The sequence below is a fragment of the Adiantum capillus-veneris genome, chromosome 16, assembly GCF_014529385.1.
Source record: "Adiantum capillus-veneris isolate H3 chromosome 16, ASM1452938v2, whole genome shotgun sequence".
In the NCBI taxonomy this organism is placed as follows: domain Eukaryota; kingdom Viridiplantae; phylum Streptophyta; class Polypodiopsida; order Polypodiales; family Pteridaceae; genus Adiantum; species Adiantum capillus-veneris.
In genome coordinates this window covers 6,093,342-6,109,689 of record NC_140946.1, presented here as the reverse complement: position 1 = coordinate 6,109,689, position 16,348 = coordinate 6,093,342, and the positions used below count along the sequence as shown (strand labels likewise).

General features: G+C 44.4%; 1 protein-coding gene across 2 annotated transcripts in view; it reads left to right on the top strand.

Moving 5' to 3' along the window:
* Positions 1-16,348, top strand: part of LOC147438498 (U-box domain-containing protein 44-like) — a 33,698-nt gene that overhangs the window by 15,199 nt on the left and 2,151 nt on the right. For both annotated transcript variants that reach the window (XM_086484598.1, XM_086484599.1), the window contains exon 2: positions 14,587-14,896. In XM_086484598.1, coding sequence (XP_086340724.1) covers positions 14,587-14,896 — 310 coding nt within the window. The remainder of the gene's footprint in view (positions 1-14,586; positions 14,897-16,348) is intronic.

Genomic DNA, 16,348 nt, shown 5'->3' with positions numbered 1-16,348 from the left:
ACACATCTAACCCTATGTGCATGCGGACAAGCTATCCCAGTTCTAGGGTTCAGGTTAGCCTAGGAAGTGTGATGGCACCCTTGTGAGCTTGTGCGCAGGCTGTGCATGTCCACGCACTTAAGAGTAGTTGCATACCCTCTGATTGCACAACCCAGTAGGACCCAACATGAGCATTTTCCACTTCTTAAACCCAATTGAGGAGTGCAAACTTGCCAGACATTTTTATTAATTTATCAAATCTTTTATCAGAATCGTGGGGCTGTTGGGAGCCTTGCTTGACCCAGTGGTTGGGACCTATATAATGTAAGGTGTAGCGGAAGCGAATGTTGAACTTTGCTCAAGATGAGTGCTCCGAACTGTGCTCAAGGGTTCCTTTTACTTATGGAAGGGAGAGCCTTCCGTTCCTTTAGTAAGAGAGTTCAAATGGTCACAAACAAAGTGGATGAACACTGTGAATGGAGGTGCCAAGACTGAGAGATAGAGAGAGAAGAATACGACACTAGAAAGTTGTCAAACCCTCCTCCAAGGGCCCCTCTCTCGATGGCGAGAGAGGTCTACGCTATTGATTGCACAAATGTGGTACAAGATGTTGATGCAAATCTAAGTGATGCTATGTCGAGGTCGAGGATGCTAAGGCTGAAAACTGAATGCTGTGAGTTGGATTCTGCCGCACCAAATTGGGGCTGTCCCGTGTACTTGATGCCTTGCTGAAAACGTTGCTTTACTGTCTACAACCGCCATCCTGCTGTCTTGGAAAACGCTACTATGCAGGGGCTGAATCGCTGTCTTGCTGTCTACAGAAACGCTACCATGCAGGGCTGAAATTGCTGTGGTGTAATGCTGAAAAACGCTGTTACAATGGTTGTAAAAACGCTGCTATGCAGGGTACAAACCGCTGGTGCTGCTGCCTCTATACACGCTGAAGTCTCTATGCTGAAAAACGCCAGGTCTGTTGCTTAGGAAACGCTAAATTGGCTGCTTGAAAACGCTGCAGAAGATGGCTGAAATCGCTGATCTATGGGGCTGAAAACGCCAGGCCTTCAATGGGGTGGTTCTTGCTTGAGAAGGTGCTCCAGAGGGTCTGTTGCACTGGGTGCCTGTTTCTCTCCTTCCTCCTTCTGCCAGAAATGCTAGTGCTAGGGTTTCCTTATATGTTAACTTAGGCAAATTGCCCTTCCCAGTTCCCAACAAAAGTCACTTAAAAATAATAAGTGAAAAATGTCAAAAATAGGAAAAATAGGTTTTATGCACTGGAAAATGCTCCTAATGGTTTTTGATGGTACTGCTGATGATCATGCTGTGTGCAACAAGAGGATATGCATCTACTCTAAGTGTTTGGACATGCACGGTCTGTGAACAGACTCACAAAAGTGCCAGATCACCTCCTATTCTAAACTGACTTGACTGAACTGAACCCTGGTCAAGAAGTAGCTCGTCCACGGACACATAGGGTTGGATGTGTCACGTGACATCCCCTCCTTTTCAAAGTGAGGTACTGATACCGAATTGTATGGCGTCGAGGGAGATCGCCAACAACATCCAGAATCCTAGAAAGAACTCTTCGCCGGCCCACTCTGCTGTGTGGGTCGTGCAATACTTGAACTTCATAAAGATCTGCAACGCTTGCTTCTTTGGGCTGCACCGAAAGCGACAAAGTCTTCTGTGGCTCCTTCAATGCTCCAACTTCGTCAGTAGTCGTGCTTCTTCCTTCTTCAAGAATCTCCGAGGGTGAAAAATCCTGAAAACCATTTCCAACACAAAAACATGAACATACCCATTCCATGTAAAGTGACTCGAAAAATACTATTCCTTCGAAAAAATTGTACATGCAATGCAGATGAACATAGAGACGGAGTGCCAAACCGTTCATCAGACATGCACACAATGAGATCGAATCTTGACTTTCCGATCTAAATCAATCAACTGTGGCAAAACACAATGGGAATGCCTATGGTTGATGCTCAATCTTTCTTGTGCTCTTTCGGGTACTATGTCATGCCAAGGAAGAGACATGGAATGTGAATTCCTTGGGTGCAAACATTTCATCTTTTCATGAATCATCCGCATACATCTGTTCTCATTCATGAGTGAATCGTGCTCAACGTATAATATGTCATGCCTAGGAAAAGGGATCACATAAAGACGGTGATTAAAATACAGGAAAGCATCACGAATGAAACACTCGAACAATGTGCCGACTAATCATTCGAACACATAGTACTTCCTGTGGGGTTCTTTGGACCTAGGCTCAAGAGTCAAGATCGGTTCTTCCTGAGGGGGTTCTTTCTGAGGGGGTTCCTTGGACCTAGGTTCGAGAGCCAAGATCGGTTCTTTGTGATTGATCGTCTCTGCAATGAGGTTAGCTTCACTAGAGAAAGTATCAACTAACATATCATCCTTGTGAACAATCACATCATCTTCATGCAAACCATCATGCTCGTGAGAAATCACATCTTGATCATGCAAATCATCATGCTCGTGAGAAATTACATCTTGATCCTGCAAATCATCATGCTTAACCTTATCATGCAAATCCTGTGTGTCTTGCTTTGGAGAAGAAGAGACTGAGATAGTCTCCTTTTCCCGAATCTCTTGTTTCTTTATATTGCTTGAACTCAATACAATGCCGATACTCGCGCTCTGCAGCTTTACCCGGAAGTGTGCTAGAGACTGAGCCCTCTGCACATATTTAAAGGCCCTTGGCCTAGAAAAGCAGTTTACATGAAAAGCTTCCAACTCAAAAGCATCTGGTCTTCAAAAGTTGGCACTGAAAATCAGACAGCGCGTGTCACGGAAATTTGTACAGCTGCCACGTCATCAGCGTGAATGCGGAAGTCCATACAGGTGCCACGTCAGCATGTTAGCGCAATTTGCAGGACATCCATACAGGTCTACCAATGTCATCATCCTCTCGCACTCTAGTGTTCTGAGTGTGTGGGTGCTTTATTTTAATGCCTTTAAGTCACTTGGGCCTCATCGGACGGGGTCCCACAAGTTGGTGGAAACTCTTCTTTAAAAATAGGCCACTCGGCGAGACTTTGCAAGTTGGTAAAACTCTTCCACTGCTTCTACGGTTTAGGCCCTTGGCCGGATCTGTAGGTCGGCTCCGTTGTTCAGTACCGTCAACAGTTTGTGACACCCAGCTGCCCGTAAATCACATTGACAGAAAAGTGGAAACTGTACTCGCAGGAAGAGCTGGACAGAGCTCTTGAAAAGAAGACGATTCATTAATGAAAGGCTTGAAGCACTCTCGAAAGAAGAAGAAATCGGCGGTTCTCCCCGGTTATTTGGGCCGGAAGTCCACATTCGAGGTGGCAAGCAGATCCAAGAAGCGTGTTCATTTTGAGGATGACCCATAATTTTCTTCGTCTTCAATAAGTTCTGACAGTTTGTTGTCCTCTAATTCTAGTGAGTATGAGAAAAAGCAGAAGCAAAGAAAAAGCAAGAAAAGCAGTCTAAACAGTCTAGCAGGCATGGGAGGCCATCTAGTAGTTCAGAGGAGGAGAGCTCTTCCTTCGCTGACAATGAATAGATGAGCAAGAAGACAAAGGAGTTCAAGAAGGGGGTTAGGCTGTAAGGTTTGATGTTTTCAAGCTACTAGGACGCTCATCGAGCCCTTGAGTTTATACAACAGTTTGACGTCGCCTTCTCAGGAGGTCGGTTCTCGGAACACTCCAAGGTGCGAAGGGCGGCATCTTACTTGAAAGGAAATGCACATACATCGTGGTCTACTCTGTTGTTACGCAGAGAAGCACCTACGATGTGAATAAAATTCAAGAAAATTTTCACGTCAACTTCGATACCAGAAGAATATGAAGAAGACATCATCACGGCTTGGCATCATCTGAGAATGACTAAGGGATTCCAAAGAAGAAAGGAAATCAGATGATAGTGCATACAAGGGTTCCGAAGAACCTAGGGAATGAAATCCAAGTTCATCAGAGGATTCTGGAGAAGCAAGGGAATCAGATGATAGCGCATCTGAGGGTTCCGATGAAGCAGGGACGGATGGTTCCCTAGAGAATTCAGATGATTGAGATTAAATGCCAGTGAACAAGGGAGGCTAGCGACGCTACCAACAGGTCCCAGGACACAAGAAAAGAACATAAAGGAAAACAACTGGTAGATAAGAGAATTTTAAAGATCCAAATTGAGGTGTCAAGGATGGGGAGACAAGCAGGGTCACCAACAGACAGGGCACAAGTAAAGAACATAAATAATTTGGTCAAGGGTACTTTTTGGCCCTTGATGCAAAGTGGATGGAGTAGGAGAACATCACAAATTCTCTTTAGAGAGAGGTGTACCTTCAAGCTTTTTTGTTATTAGCAGTGTCTATGCCAAAGTTATCGATGAATCAACAGGTTAATTCTGGTGCGGTGCGGATTGCACAAGAGGGGAGCCACTCCACTCCTTAGTCACAGATTGCCTAGATAGAATACAGTCACTAATTTCTCTTATGACATTTTAGGGATACTAACAGGGGCTGATAGTATTTTGCGGAATGACTTTATGAACGGATGTGCATTAAATTGAAAATTTCCTTAATTGAACTCAAAACATGTGCTCTTTCATGTGTGTATTGTTAGAGACATGTAGAAAGATGAAATATCTGCAATATATTGTCTGATGAATGATTTGAGCTTAGTGCATCTAGACATCTGTTAGAGATCAGTGAGATTGGGATGTCATGGCTAAGTGAAATCTTACTAGATACTGTTGTGAGAGCATCAAGAGTTCTGGAAGGATGAGATGGCTACATAATGATCTAGGTGCATCAAGAGTTCCGGACAACATGATATTGCTAGATTGAATGATTGAAACATGGTGTTCAGTGTGAACTAAGTGTGTGATTTTGTGAACTTCATGCTATGTGGATGTTTGTCTTATGGGGATGGTCATGGGCATGGTTTGCTTGCTTGAAATGTGAAAAAAAGGTATTAATCTGATAGTAACAAGATTTAGTAAATCAAGACATCCATGAATTTGATAGTAACAAGACTTTGTAGATTAAGACATCCGTGAAACGGTATGAATCGAATAGTAACAAGATTTAGTAGACCAAGCCATCCTTGAAAAGATCAACGCGGTCTGCATGTGATGCTAAATGGTTACAATGCTCATGATTTGTATATGAGGCCCTCCAGAGAAATGTGATTGATCAATGACCGATGTCGTTGTAGAAGCGCTCGTTTGGTGGAGTCTGGTGCATCAATACATAGAGTTAGTGTCTACTGGAGAAAGTTTTTGTCCTTTGGCTATTTTTGCAAGTGTAATCAAGGGTGATTATTGTTCTTTGAAGAGGGGGAATGTCACAAAGTGATGATGTGGCATGCCCAACTGGAAGAGAAATGGCCGAGTGGACAAGAGAAACTAGAACCTCGAAGAATTGAACCGAGGAGGTGTGGTCGAAGGGCCTAAACTCAAGAGGACTAGGGATTTTCAATCCTAGTTCTACCTAACTTATGGAGCACCAGCCGAGAGGCCTAAAACCCTAAAAATCAAAAGCTTGATCTCTGGCCAGCTACTCGTAAATCGCGCTTGGCAGGCTATACGGAATCCCGTAAATCGTGCTGGCTGTGACACGTGGGAGGCTGTACGGATTTCTGTGTTTAGCGCTGGATGTTGAAGTGGCAGTTTTTGCAAGGGCTTTTGAGAGCAGGAGCTTTAGGATGAATGTGCTTTTGAACCGATGCTTTTGGGCAACCCTCGTACTGTTTATAAGTGGCCCCTAGGATCACTCTTCCGTAGAGCATCTGGACATAGAGTCTCGGAGAGAGTTGGACCCTCGGGAGTTGTACTTCGCGAGCATAATAATAAGGAAATACCGGAAAAGGCGCTAGTCTTTGGGTTCGACGCGTCTTGGCTCGGAGCTCCGCTGTGCCGTGTCGACTCTTCTTCTTCTTCTTCTTCTCTCTCTCTCTCTCTCTCTCTCGTCAAGTTCATTGATATTGCAATTTCTGTTCATGTGGCTATTGATTTCTCGCTTGGAGTGTCCAAGCCTGTAACAGAGAGAGAATCTACACGAGACATGAAGTGGTGAAGTTCCACTCCTTGACGGCATTGGGCCCAAACCTTGGTACCCCTTCGGTATTATTTCGTATTGCTTCAACAAGTTACAAATTTGTGGCTTTGCTTTTGTCACGTGACACATCCAACCCTATGTGTCCATGGACAAGCTACAATATGACAAGGGTTCAGTTCAGTCCAATCAGTCCCATTTTTGTGAGTCGCAGACCGTGCATGCCCAGACACTTAGACTAGATGCATATCCTCTGGTTGCACACAGCATGATCATCTGCATTACCATCAGAATCCATCGGGAGCAGTTTCTAGTGCATAAAACCTATTTTTCCTATTTTTGACATTTTTCACTTATTTATTAAGTGACTTTTGTTGGGAAACTAGGTAGGGCAAAATGAGTAAGTAATATATATATAAGAAAACCAGGGCTAGCATTATCTGGCAGAAGAGCAAGGAGAACACAGGCACAAGTGTAGCAGGTTCCTCCCTCTCTCTCTCTCAAGCAAGGCCTTCTTGCATTAAGACCGCACCCAGACTACGACCACAAGTATCACAATATACTTCGAATGACTTTTGCTTGTCCAGTCTCCCCTTGTACCTCTTTTCACTCATTGAGAGCGGACCGTGCACTTTGCGGCCGGCCAATCGAGTTGAGGTGGGAAAAAACAACCTTGGTGTGAGCGCAAGGCCGCCAAGGGGTGCGCTCGTGGAAAAGAGCAGAATTCGGGTGAAGAGAAGATCCTTCTCTAACATAGATTGCAAGCGAAAGAAGAACCTCAAGAACTCAAGAACCTTAAGACCCCCAAGACCCTCAAGAACCCAAGACCCATAAGAACCCAAGTTCCTCGTGAACCTAAGAACCAAAGATCACAGTGTATGGTCATCACCTGAAGCGGCATGGATACTTCGCATAGAGGTGATGGGCATGCCAAGAGCGAAGAAGAATTTCACCACCAAGGAGGTTTTTCGAACCCTCCCCCTTCCCCATCTACGCCACGGGTTGTACAAAACCCTATGGAGGCTTTGATCAAGTCGATGATGGACATGATGGCACAACAACAAGAAACAAATCGCGTTGTGATCGCACAACAAGAAGCAGCGAATCGCGTTGCAATGGCACAACAAGAAGCGAATCGCATTGCGATGGCTCAACAAGAAGCGCAACGCGTTACCTTGGAGCGTGAGCGCCAAGAACGACAGGCAACCTCTGAGAAACAGATGATTCGCGAGCGTTGAACAAGCGCGCTTGGCGGACAAGGAGCGAAAAGAAAGAAAAGTAGAACGAAAGGCAGCTTTGGAGAGTGAGCGCGATGATGCGCACTTGGCGGCCGACGAAAGACAAGTGGCCTTGGAGGCCGATCGCGAGGCACAGAGAGGATTATGCATGTAAGAATTGGTTCGAGAGGTTCTCGCCTCGAAGTCCGAGCTAGCCAAAGATGTTGGTAGTTCATCAAGTGGCGCAAGCCGAGATTCGGACTTCAACAACCCAGTCACAGAGAAGTTGACTTTCAGTAGGTATGATGGTAAGATGGATGCTATTGTTATTCATTCTTGGTTGCATCAATTTAATGCTTATTTTGCGACAACTAAGAAGACAGGCAATAGCAAGGTTTTGACGGCAGCCATGTACGGTGATGCCATTACCACGCATAGCAAGAGGCACAGTTGGCGGCGCACCTATAGGAAGGCGACGAAGACGCGCCCCTTTCCTTCAATTGGGCTGACTTCCAAGACAAGCTCAAGGCGCGGTTATGCCACCCCAGTACCTCGCACGATTGAAGGACGATTGGCACGCTCTAATGCAAAATGGTATGCCAGTTATGTCTTTCTCTAATCGTGTTTTGCAGCTCAGCACTCAATTACGCAAATCAGATGCGGAGCGCAAGGAGGCATTCCTTTATGGATTGGACGAGTATATCAAGTTTGATGTGAAGGTACTTGATCCAATCGATCTCAACAAGGCGGTAGCGATTGCTCTCGCACAGGTGATGAAGCACAATAAGGGAAAGCCTAAGGAGAACAAGACTTCTCAAGGAACCTCTCAGACTTCTTAGAACCCGTAGAATGGTAAGAACGGTAAGAATGGTAACTTTTCTAGCCCATCTTCCTCTAATCCTTCGGAAAAGAACTCTAACAATGAATCTAAGGGTAAAGCTAAAGCACATGCAAAACCTAAGCTAACCCCGGATGAAAAAGCTGCACAAGGAATTAGAGGAGGATACATCACGGCTGAAGAACAAGTGATTTATGCTAAGGAAGGTAGATGTCATCAATGTCACGTCAAGGGTCACATTAAGAAGGCTTGTCCTAAGACAGCCCCACCTAAAGAACCAAAGGCACCCACAACAACCACAAGCACTTTAATGAACCAAGCTGAATCTTCTCATGTCTCTGACACACACATTGATGAGTCTCTCATGAAGTGTTATGGTCATGTAAAGGGCCAATATTTTATCATATTGTTTGATCCAGGCAGTATGCATGATGTGATTAGTGTCTCTCTTGTTGAAAGAGCCCACCTAGAGGTTAGTCAAAAATCTCCTCTCGAGGTTTCTGGCTTCGCTCCCGGTATGGACTCTCTCATCACAAAAGAGTGCCTTAATGTGTTGTTTACAGTTCAACAGGCTGCTTTCCACAGGAAATTTCTCGTGTCTCCTCTTTCAGGATGTGATATGCTTTTGGGCATTAGATAGTTTTGTGAGCATAACCCTCTCATTGATTGGGAGGCCAACACTCTCACATTAAATGCCAAGACTGACTCACCCATCATCATTCGTGCTGAGGAGGGTCTGCATTCTTTGCCGCTCATTTCGCATGTGCAGGTAAAGCGTGAACTATGACGAGGAGCACAAGCGGCATTCATCTATGCTGCTCCAATTTCCCAGAGCATCCAGGCTCCAGACAAGTATTCAGATTTGTTTACCAAGTTTAAGCATCTCTTTTTGCAGGATGATCTTCCACCCCGTCTCCCACCCGAGCGACAGGAGGACCATCGCATCGAGCTTATGGAGGGGGCACAACCTATCAGTAAGGCTCCCTACGGTTTGAACAAGACACAGGAGAAAGAATTAGAGCGGCAACTCACAGAGTTGGTGGCCAAAGGATTTATACGTCCTAGTGTAAGTCCTTTTGCTGCTCCTATTTTGTTTGTCCGCAAGAAAGATGGTTCGTCTTGTTTGTGTGTTGATTACAGGGCATTGAACAAGATGACCGTCAAGAACAAGTTTCAGATGCCGCGCATTGAGTATATCCTTGATAGGCTCAATGGGGCAAAGGTTTCCAGCAAGGTCGATCTCAAGAGTGGATACCATCAGGTACGGGTATTCAAAGGCTATATCTTCAAGACCGCTTTTCGCACCGAGCGAGGGCAATGGGAGTAGGTTGTTATTCCTTTTGGATTGACAGGTGCCGTGGGTACATTTAATCGTCTCATGGTAGGCCGTTTCAGCGATATGGTTGGTGTATGTGTGTTCATCTTTCTTGATAATATTCTCATTTTTCCTACATCGTGGGAAGAACATGAAAAGAATGTTGAGAGGGTACTAACCCGTTTGGATGAGTGTCAGTTGTACATTGCAACTAAGAAATCAAAGTTTTGTCTCACTGAAGTTACTTATCTGGGTTATATCATTTTTGCAGAAGACGTCAAGCTAGACCCCGCGAAGGTGGAACATGTACGTAATTGGGAATTGCCCAAAACTGCATATGATGTGCGTTCTTTTCTTGGTTTATGTCAAGCATATAGTTCGCACATAAGAATTTTGCACGCATTGCGGTACCTATGATTGATGTTTTGAAAGGGGTAAACACTCGCCGTCAGTGCGTAGACTTGCCCGAAGCAGCCATTGAGGCTTTTGCAGCTCTCAAGGTTGCGGTGACAGAAGCACCGTGTCTTATCCTTGCCTCTTGGGATGACCCCTTTGAGGTATGGACGGATGTGAGCAATGTCGCTATTGGCGCTGTGCTTCAGCAGCATGGTTGTCCTGTAGCTTTCCTTAGCCGGAAGCTCAATAGTGCGGAAAAGAACTATTCAGTTTATGATAAAGAACTTTTGTCTGTCATTCACTCTCTTAAGCATTGGAAGCATTTTCTATATGGTAGAGGGTTTACAATTCGCATAGATCATGAAGCCCTCAAGTGGCTCCAGTCTATGCCTAGTGCACATTGGAGTGATCGCCAGGCACGGTGGTCACAATTTTTTGAGCAATTTGGAGGTTTGATTGAGCATGTGCTTGGAAAAGCTAACCCTGTTGCAGATGCATTGAGTCACAAAGGACAGATTTTGGCTCTTGAGTTAAGATCCACAGTTTCTATCCAGGGTGTGTCTTTCTTCAGCATGAAGAACCAATATGCGGATTCCGAGTTTGGTAAGCAATGGTTGTAGGCTCTTGCTTTCCAAGGGTCAATCTCATTCATGATGGTTTGTTGTATTTTCATCAATGTTTATGTGTGTTGCCCTCTCTCAGGCCAACCATATTGCATGATGCACATGATTCTCTCACGGGTGGGCACAGGGGAATGAACACCACTTTGGAAAAGATGGAAAGATTCTTTTTGATTGGCCTAAAATGCGAAAGGATGTGTTTCATTATGTCACACAGTGCAATATGTCAAAAGGTTAAAGCTCCTCGGGGTAAGCAACAAGGCCTCTTGTTTCCGCTGCCTATTCCCGATGGACCTTTTCAAGATATTTCCATGGATTTTGTGACTAACCTCCCACCAAGTTTGCATTCAAGGAACACTCATTGTTTAATAATTGTTGATCGTTTCAGCAAGTTTTGCATATTGATTCCTTGTAAAGCCACAGTCATCGCACAAGATGTAGCACGGTTGTTCATTAAGCATTGGTACCCCCTCTGTGGTTTGCAAAATCAATTGTTTCAGATAGGGATGTTAGTTCACGACCAATTTTTGGCGCGCACTCTTTGAAAATTTTGACACTAAGTTGATTTTTTTATCGGCTTTCATCCACAGTCAGATGGTCAGACAGAGATTTACAATCAGTTGGCTCTTGATGTTTTAAAGTCATATGTTCATGATCAACAGTCTCAGTGGGAGCTCTATCTCCCATTGGTCCAGGCTATTTTGAATGACTCTTTTTCCTCTGCCATTGATCGAACTCCGTATGAGGCAGCTTTTGGTCGTTTGTTCCAGTCACTTTTGACTCGCTCGGTCTGTCAAATGCCTGATGTCAATGCTGAAAGTCAGTCATTGGATGAGATTTCTGAGAGTGTAAAGCTTCGGCTAAGCAAGGCTCAGGAATCTTATTCATGGCAGGCTAATAAGCATCGTCAGGATGTACGTCTTAAGCAAGTTGGAAAGAAGTATTCCAAGTTGCCTTTTAGGATGTATGGTTCATTTCCAGTCATTAAAAAGATAAATGAGGTTTCAATGAAATTGCAGTTGCCTAACTCATGGTCAATGCACAACGTTTTCCATGTTTCTTGTGAAAGTGTTTCAGGGAACGCCTCCACAGGACATTTCGGAAGAAGAAGAACTGGAGATCATCGATGAAGCCGAAGTCATGGAGCCGGAGAAAGTGTTGTTGCAGCGGTTTCGACATGGTTCGAAGAAGCAAGTGAGACAATAATTTTTGAAGTTCAAGGATCGAGGAACCCACGGAGCAGTGTGGGTCGACGAAGAGTTTTTCAAAGATTACCCGTAGTTGTTGGCAGACTACAAGGAAGTCATGCAGCTCAGTACCAATACCTCACTTTCAAAAGGAGGGGATGTCACGTGACACATCCAACCCTATGTGTCCGTGGACAAGCTACAACATGACAAGGTTTCAGTTTAGTCTAGTCAGTCTAGCTTAGGAAGTGTTTTGGCACTTTTGTGAGTCTATTCGCAGATCGTGCATGCCCAGAGTAGATGCATATCCTCTGGTTGCACACAACATGATCATCAGCATTACCATCAGAATCCATCAGGAGCAGTTTCCAGTGCATAAAACCTATTTTTCCTATTTTTGACATTTTTCACTTATTTATTAAGTGACTTTGGTTGGAAAATTGGGTAGGGAAAAATGAGTAAGATAATATATAAGAAAACCAAGGCTAGCATTATCTGGCAGAAGAGCAAGGAGAACACAGGCACAAGTGCAGCAGGTTCCTCTCTCTCTCTCTCTCTCTCTCTCTCTCAAGCAAGATTCCCCCCTAGGCTGGCGTTTGAGAGAGAGAGAGAGAGAGAGAGAGAGAGAGAGAGAGAGAGAGAGAGAGATGATGAAATGAAATGATATATGAGCGTCTACAGAAGGCCAAAGTGACCTATGAGACCAAAAAAGTTACAAGTGGGTGCATCTAGTACAATAACTAAAAAGGGGAGGGGGTGAGGAGAAATGAGAGCTGATACAATGGGTGTTATAAAATGGTAGGCGGATCGGGGGGGGGGGGGGGGGGGTGGGTTCAGAGGAGATCCCTCATCGGTCGGTGGCGAATCTCGTCAATATCCTCCATAGTCAGTACTTTGACTGGGCGCCTCGCATGTCGACTTAGGGTGATCCGGATCCTCTGCTCCAACCTCCTCTAATATTGTGAAGCCCCCCATAATCGTGGTCATTTGGATCTCCCTAGCTCAATCGCCCGATCGATCAACGTACCTCTAGTATGGGTGTGATCTGAAGCTGAGCTTTGCTGTGGTGAGCACTCCTCTTGCTGCTCATTGTCTGGTGTAAAGAAATCTGTGGTCTGCCTCTGAGACTGGCTCTCCCCTGATGTCCTCAACAAAACCCTATGTCTGCGTAGCTCGAGTAAAAACAGGCCTAGGCATCTGTGGTCTGGGTATCTCTCTAGAAAGTGGTCCGAAACCCTCTTTGAACAAGCAGTGAAAGCGGCCACAGATCTCATAGTACACAGGGCAGCGACATATGTATGCAGCTCTGTCTCTTGCTCAATATGACATAAATGACATATCCTGGTCTGTGCTGGTACTCCTCGAAATCTACCAGTCTCGATCTGAAGCTGATGTGAAGATGTGCGTATCTGGCCAATAGCACACCGTCCCATGTGATAAGTGTGTATCCATGTATCCAGGCGTCTTCACAAATTCATCCTCCGTGAGTTGGAGAAGATGCTCTCTATAGAAAGCCATCTTCGTGCCCAAATCTTGTATCGGCTGTATCCATGTGCTACTGATATCTAGCTGAATCAGATCTTGACGTATGAGTCTAGTGATCTCTGTCCGTGTGATAGATAGGGAGGGTGCATCCAAGGAGTACTGGAACGGGGGCAATCTGTTCATGCTAAACCCATGTACCTGAAACCATGATGTCATTTGCCCATACTAACATGCTGTATCACCCGTGTTTGTGTGTGTTTGCAGGTGTACTTCCTCTTCATGAGGGAGTAGGAGCAGAGGAAGAGATGAGCCTCTGCAAGAGAAAAGCGCTCTGAGGAACTAGAGCCAAATCAGCCCAAGGGTTTCGTACCCGAGTTTGGGAAGTAGATCCACCGATTGGAGAGAGGTAGTCTCTCAAGTTGTGATCCGGAAGTTGAGATTCCCAAGTAAGGACTTCGTGTCCGAGAAGCAAAGTTGTTCTGCGGAAAGAGGACTCTGGAACAGAGTCGGAAAAGAGTTGCAGGGATGCCATGCCTTGAGTCTGGAAGGTGAGATCCAGAGGCGAGAACCTTGGTTCTCGAGGATTTGGAATAAGGAACGGAAGTTCCTTGGAATAGGTTTTTCCCTAGGAATAGGAAGCCGAGGCTTCCGGGAACCATCAAGTCTTATTCTAGAACGAACGTGGTAATACGTTCGGTTCAAGTACTTGTATAGACTTCCCCTCAGTAGTAAAGATACTATTGGGGGAGGCTTGCCCATCTTCTGGTCGCAGTGCTGTGTCGATCTTCTCACTCTCTATCTCTCTCGCTCTCTCTATTTCTCTCTATACCCTCTGGCTTCAGTATTAAGAGATAAATTCTACTTATCCGAGTATATTCTATATTGCTATGCGCTCCGGTTTGTGACACGTAAAGGTGGGACTTGACCTCCTAACCCACTGGGCCGTGTTGTTAAACACCATTACCTTGGTCTTAGCAAGGTTCACTGACATTCCACTATCTTGGGCAAACACCTGTAATGCATCCAAATGTCGCTGCATCCCTTCTGGAGAATCTGAAATCAGCACAATATGTGGATATCCTCGCAGACATTTGGGTGGATATTATCCACACTCACGTGCCAATGGGATTCAGAAGCTGGTTCCTCGAGGGCAGCTGGGGAGCGTAGGCTTGTTTTTGTCAGAGGATTGACTCACGCCCATATGTTTTTCAGTTTTGTAAGAGGTCACATTGAGTGGTAGTACTTCCCACCACAATGGTTCATCCTGCACTCCTCCATACCCACCTGGAGGAGTTGCATTTGGTGGATTCTTCCATGTCCACCTTTGGTTTTTTCAGCCCTGTACATCCTACAAGATAGGCTATTTCTAGCATCTCCAAGGTTCTATTGTACTCAGATTCATAGAGATAATCTTCCACACACACACACACACACACACACACACACAGAGAGAGAGAGAGAGAGAGAGAGAGAGTTGCTCGTGTGAAATACTTTCTATGTCTTGTTCAGGAAGCAATTGGAGAGACAGATGCCATACGTAGTTGTTTCAAATGCCTTTCGGGAAAACTAGCGAAGGAAAAGGAGGAGGCTATATTACTCTTGGCAGAACTTGCAAAGCATCCTCCTCTTTGTGACAAAATTGGTGCTGTGAATGGGTCCATTCTCATTTTGGTTGGGCTAACGAGTAGTGCATCAGAAAATGTGCTGGTTGTAGAAAAAGCAGAGGAAACGCTAGATAGTCTTGAAGCCAGTGATCAAAATATGAAGCAAATGGCAGAGAACGGAAGACTACAACCTTTACTAAGACAATTAGTGAGAGGTACAAAATGTTTTGTATTCAGGACTTTCACGGGTTCTAAATTTGATTTGTTATTTCGGCTTTTTAAAGAACTTGGCGGTAGTCTGAGAAGGTTTATTAAAAGTGTAGACTAGATTCAAAAGAATGATGTGACCCAATGAGGGATTTATCCTGGCTTTTTACTAACTGTGAAACGTAAAAAATTCAACGACTAGGCATTCTTATATTTTGTACCTTGGGAGCTCATTTGCAATGAAAACTGACTATACCACTGACTTTCTTACTTAGAATCATGTAGATTAATTTCACTTACTGGAAAGCAATCCTTAATTGGATTCATCGTCGTGATTCATCGTCGTGCTGCTAGCTATTCAATGGTGACTTCAAATGTTTGTCGACCCCATTTTTACGTTCTAGAGGTTTTAGAACCTACTACAAGGAACTTTCAGATGGCAGTGACACTTAATGCAGGGAATGTCTGCAAACGGACTAGTAGATCTCATCAAATATATTAAAAAGAGCACATGTTCTATTGCATGCTATCACCAAGCATTCGCAGAGTCCCGTTTTAAAAAAAAATTCTGTGTTTTAGTGGCATATGTAAATTTTTATAGTTGTCTTGTGCATTTTATACATTTAATTGCAAGCTCCACTGAAGATACAGATATATGCATGCCTGCACTCATCCTACACATCCTCATGTACAAGACATTGTCAATATTGGCCTAATGTGCAAGTCAAACAGCCCATCCTTGACAGATTGGGCTAAAAGGGCTTATGACATGGTGAATGTTTTCTTTGTGAATGTTTTACTTGAGGGGATTTTTAATTCTATAGACTAGTTATCTCAGTAATATAGGATCTTTGCCAGGAATTGAGTTTCAGGCTTTTTGGAAATCTGAAATGTGACAGGAGACATTTCAGAGTCTAGAATGCATTTTTTTCCTGAAGTAGAAAAAAAGTTATTGGAACTCTGCTACTAGCTAGCTCCCAAGGTCCATGATTGGTTTTTATTGTTGCTTTGTGATTCCTTGTAGCTTGTGTTGACAATGTTGAATGGACACGCATGATACTGGATTCCGCAGGTTTTGAAGTTTTGGTAACAACGTACTCTCTGTGTAGAGCACAAACTACACAACATGTAACAGTTGAAAGTATTAAGCTTAAATGGGAAGTTTGTGTCCAATACTCGTGTCAAATGCAGTGTCATAAAGAGTCCGACTCTATAGCGTGTCTACATAAGAAGACCTTTGCTCCATGGTTCACTTCACAGCATAGATTACATCAATCTCGATGCTATTTATTAGAATTTGTGTGCTTTCTCGGGGAACAATGTCGGTGCCTCAGCAGGTTTGGAAATGCATCTCTCACGTTTCAAGTGTTTACATTACATTTGAGCCAAGTAAGCCTACATCCCTGGCCCCAAGTGGTTCACTGCGCAGTCTGAATGCTCCCTTAGTACGACTTATGGCC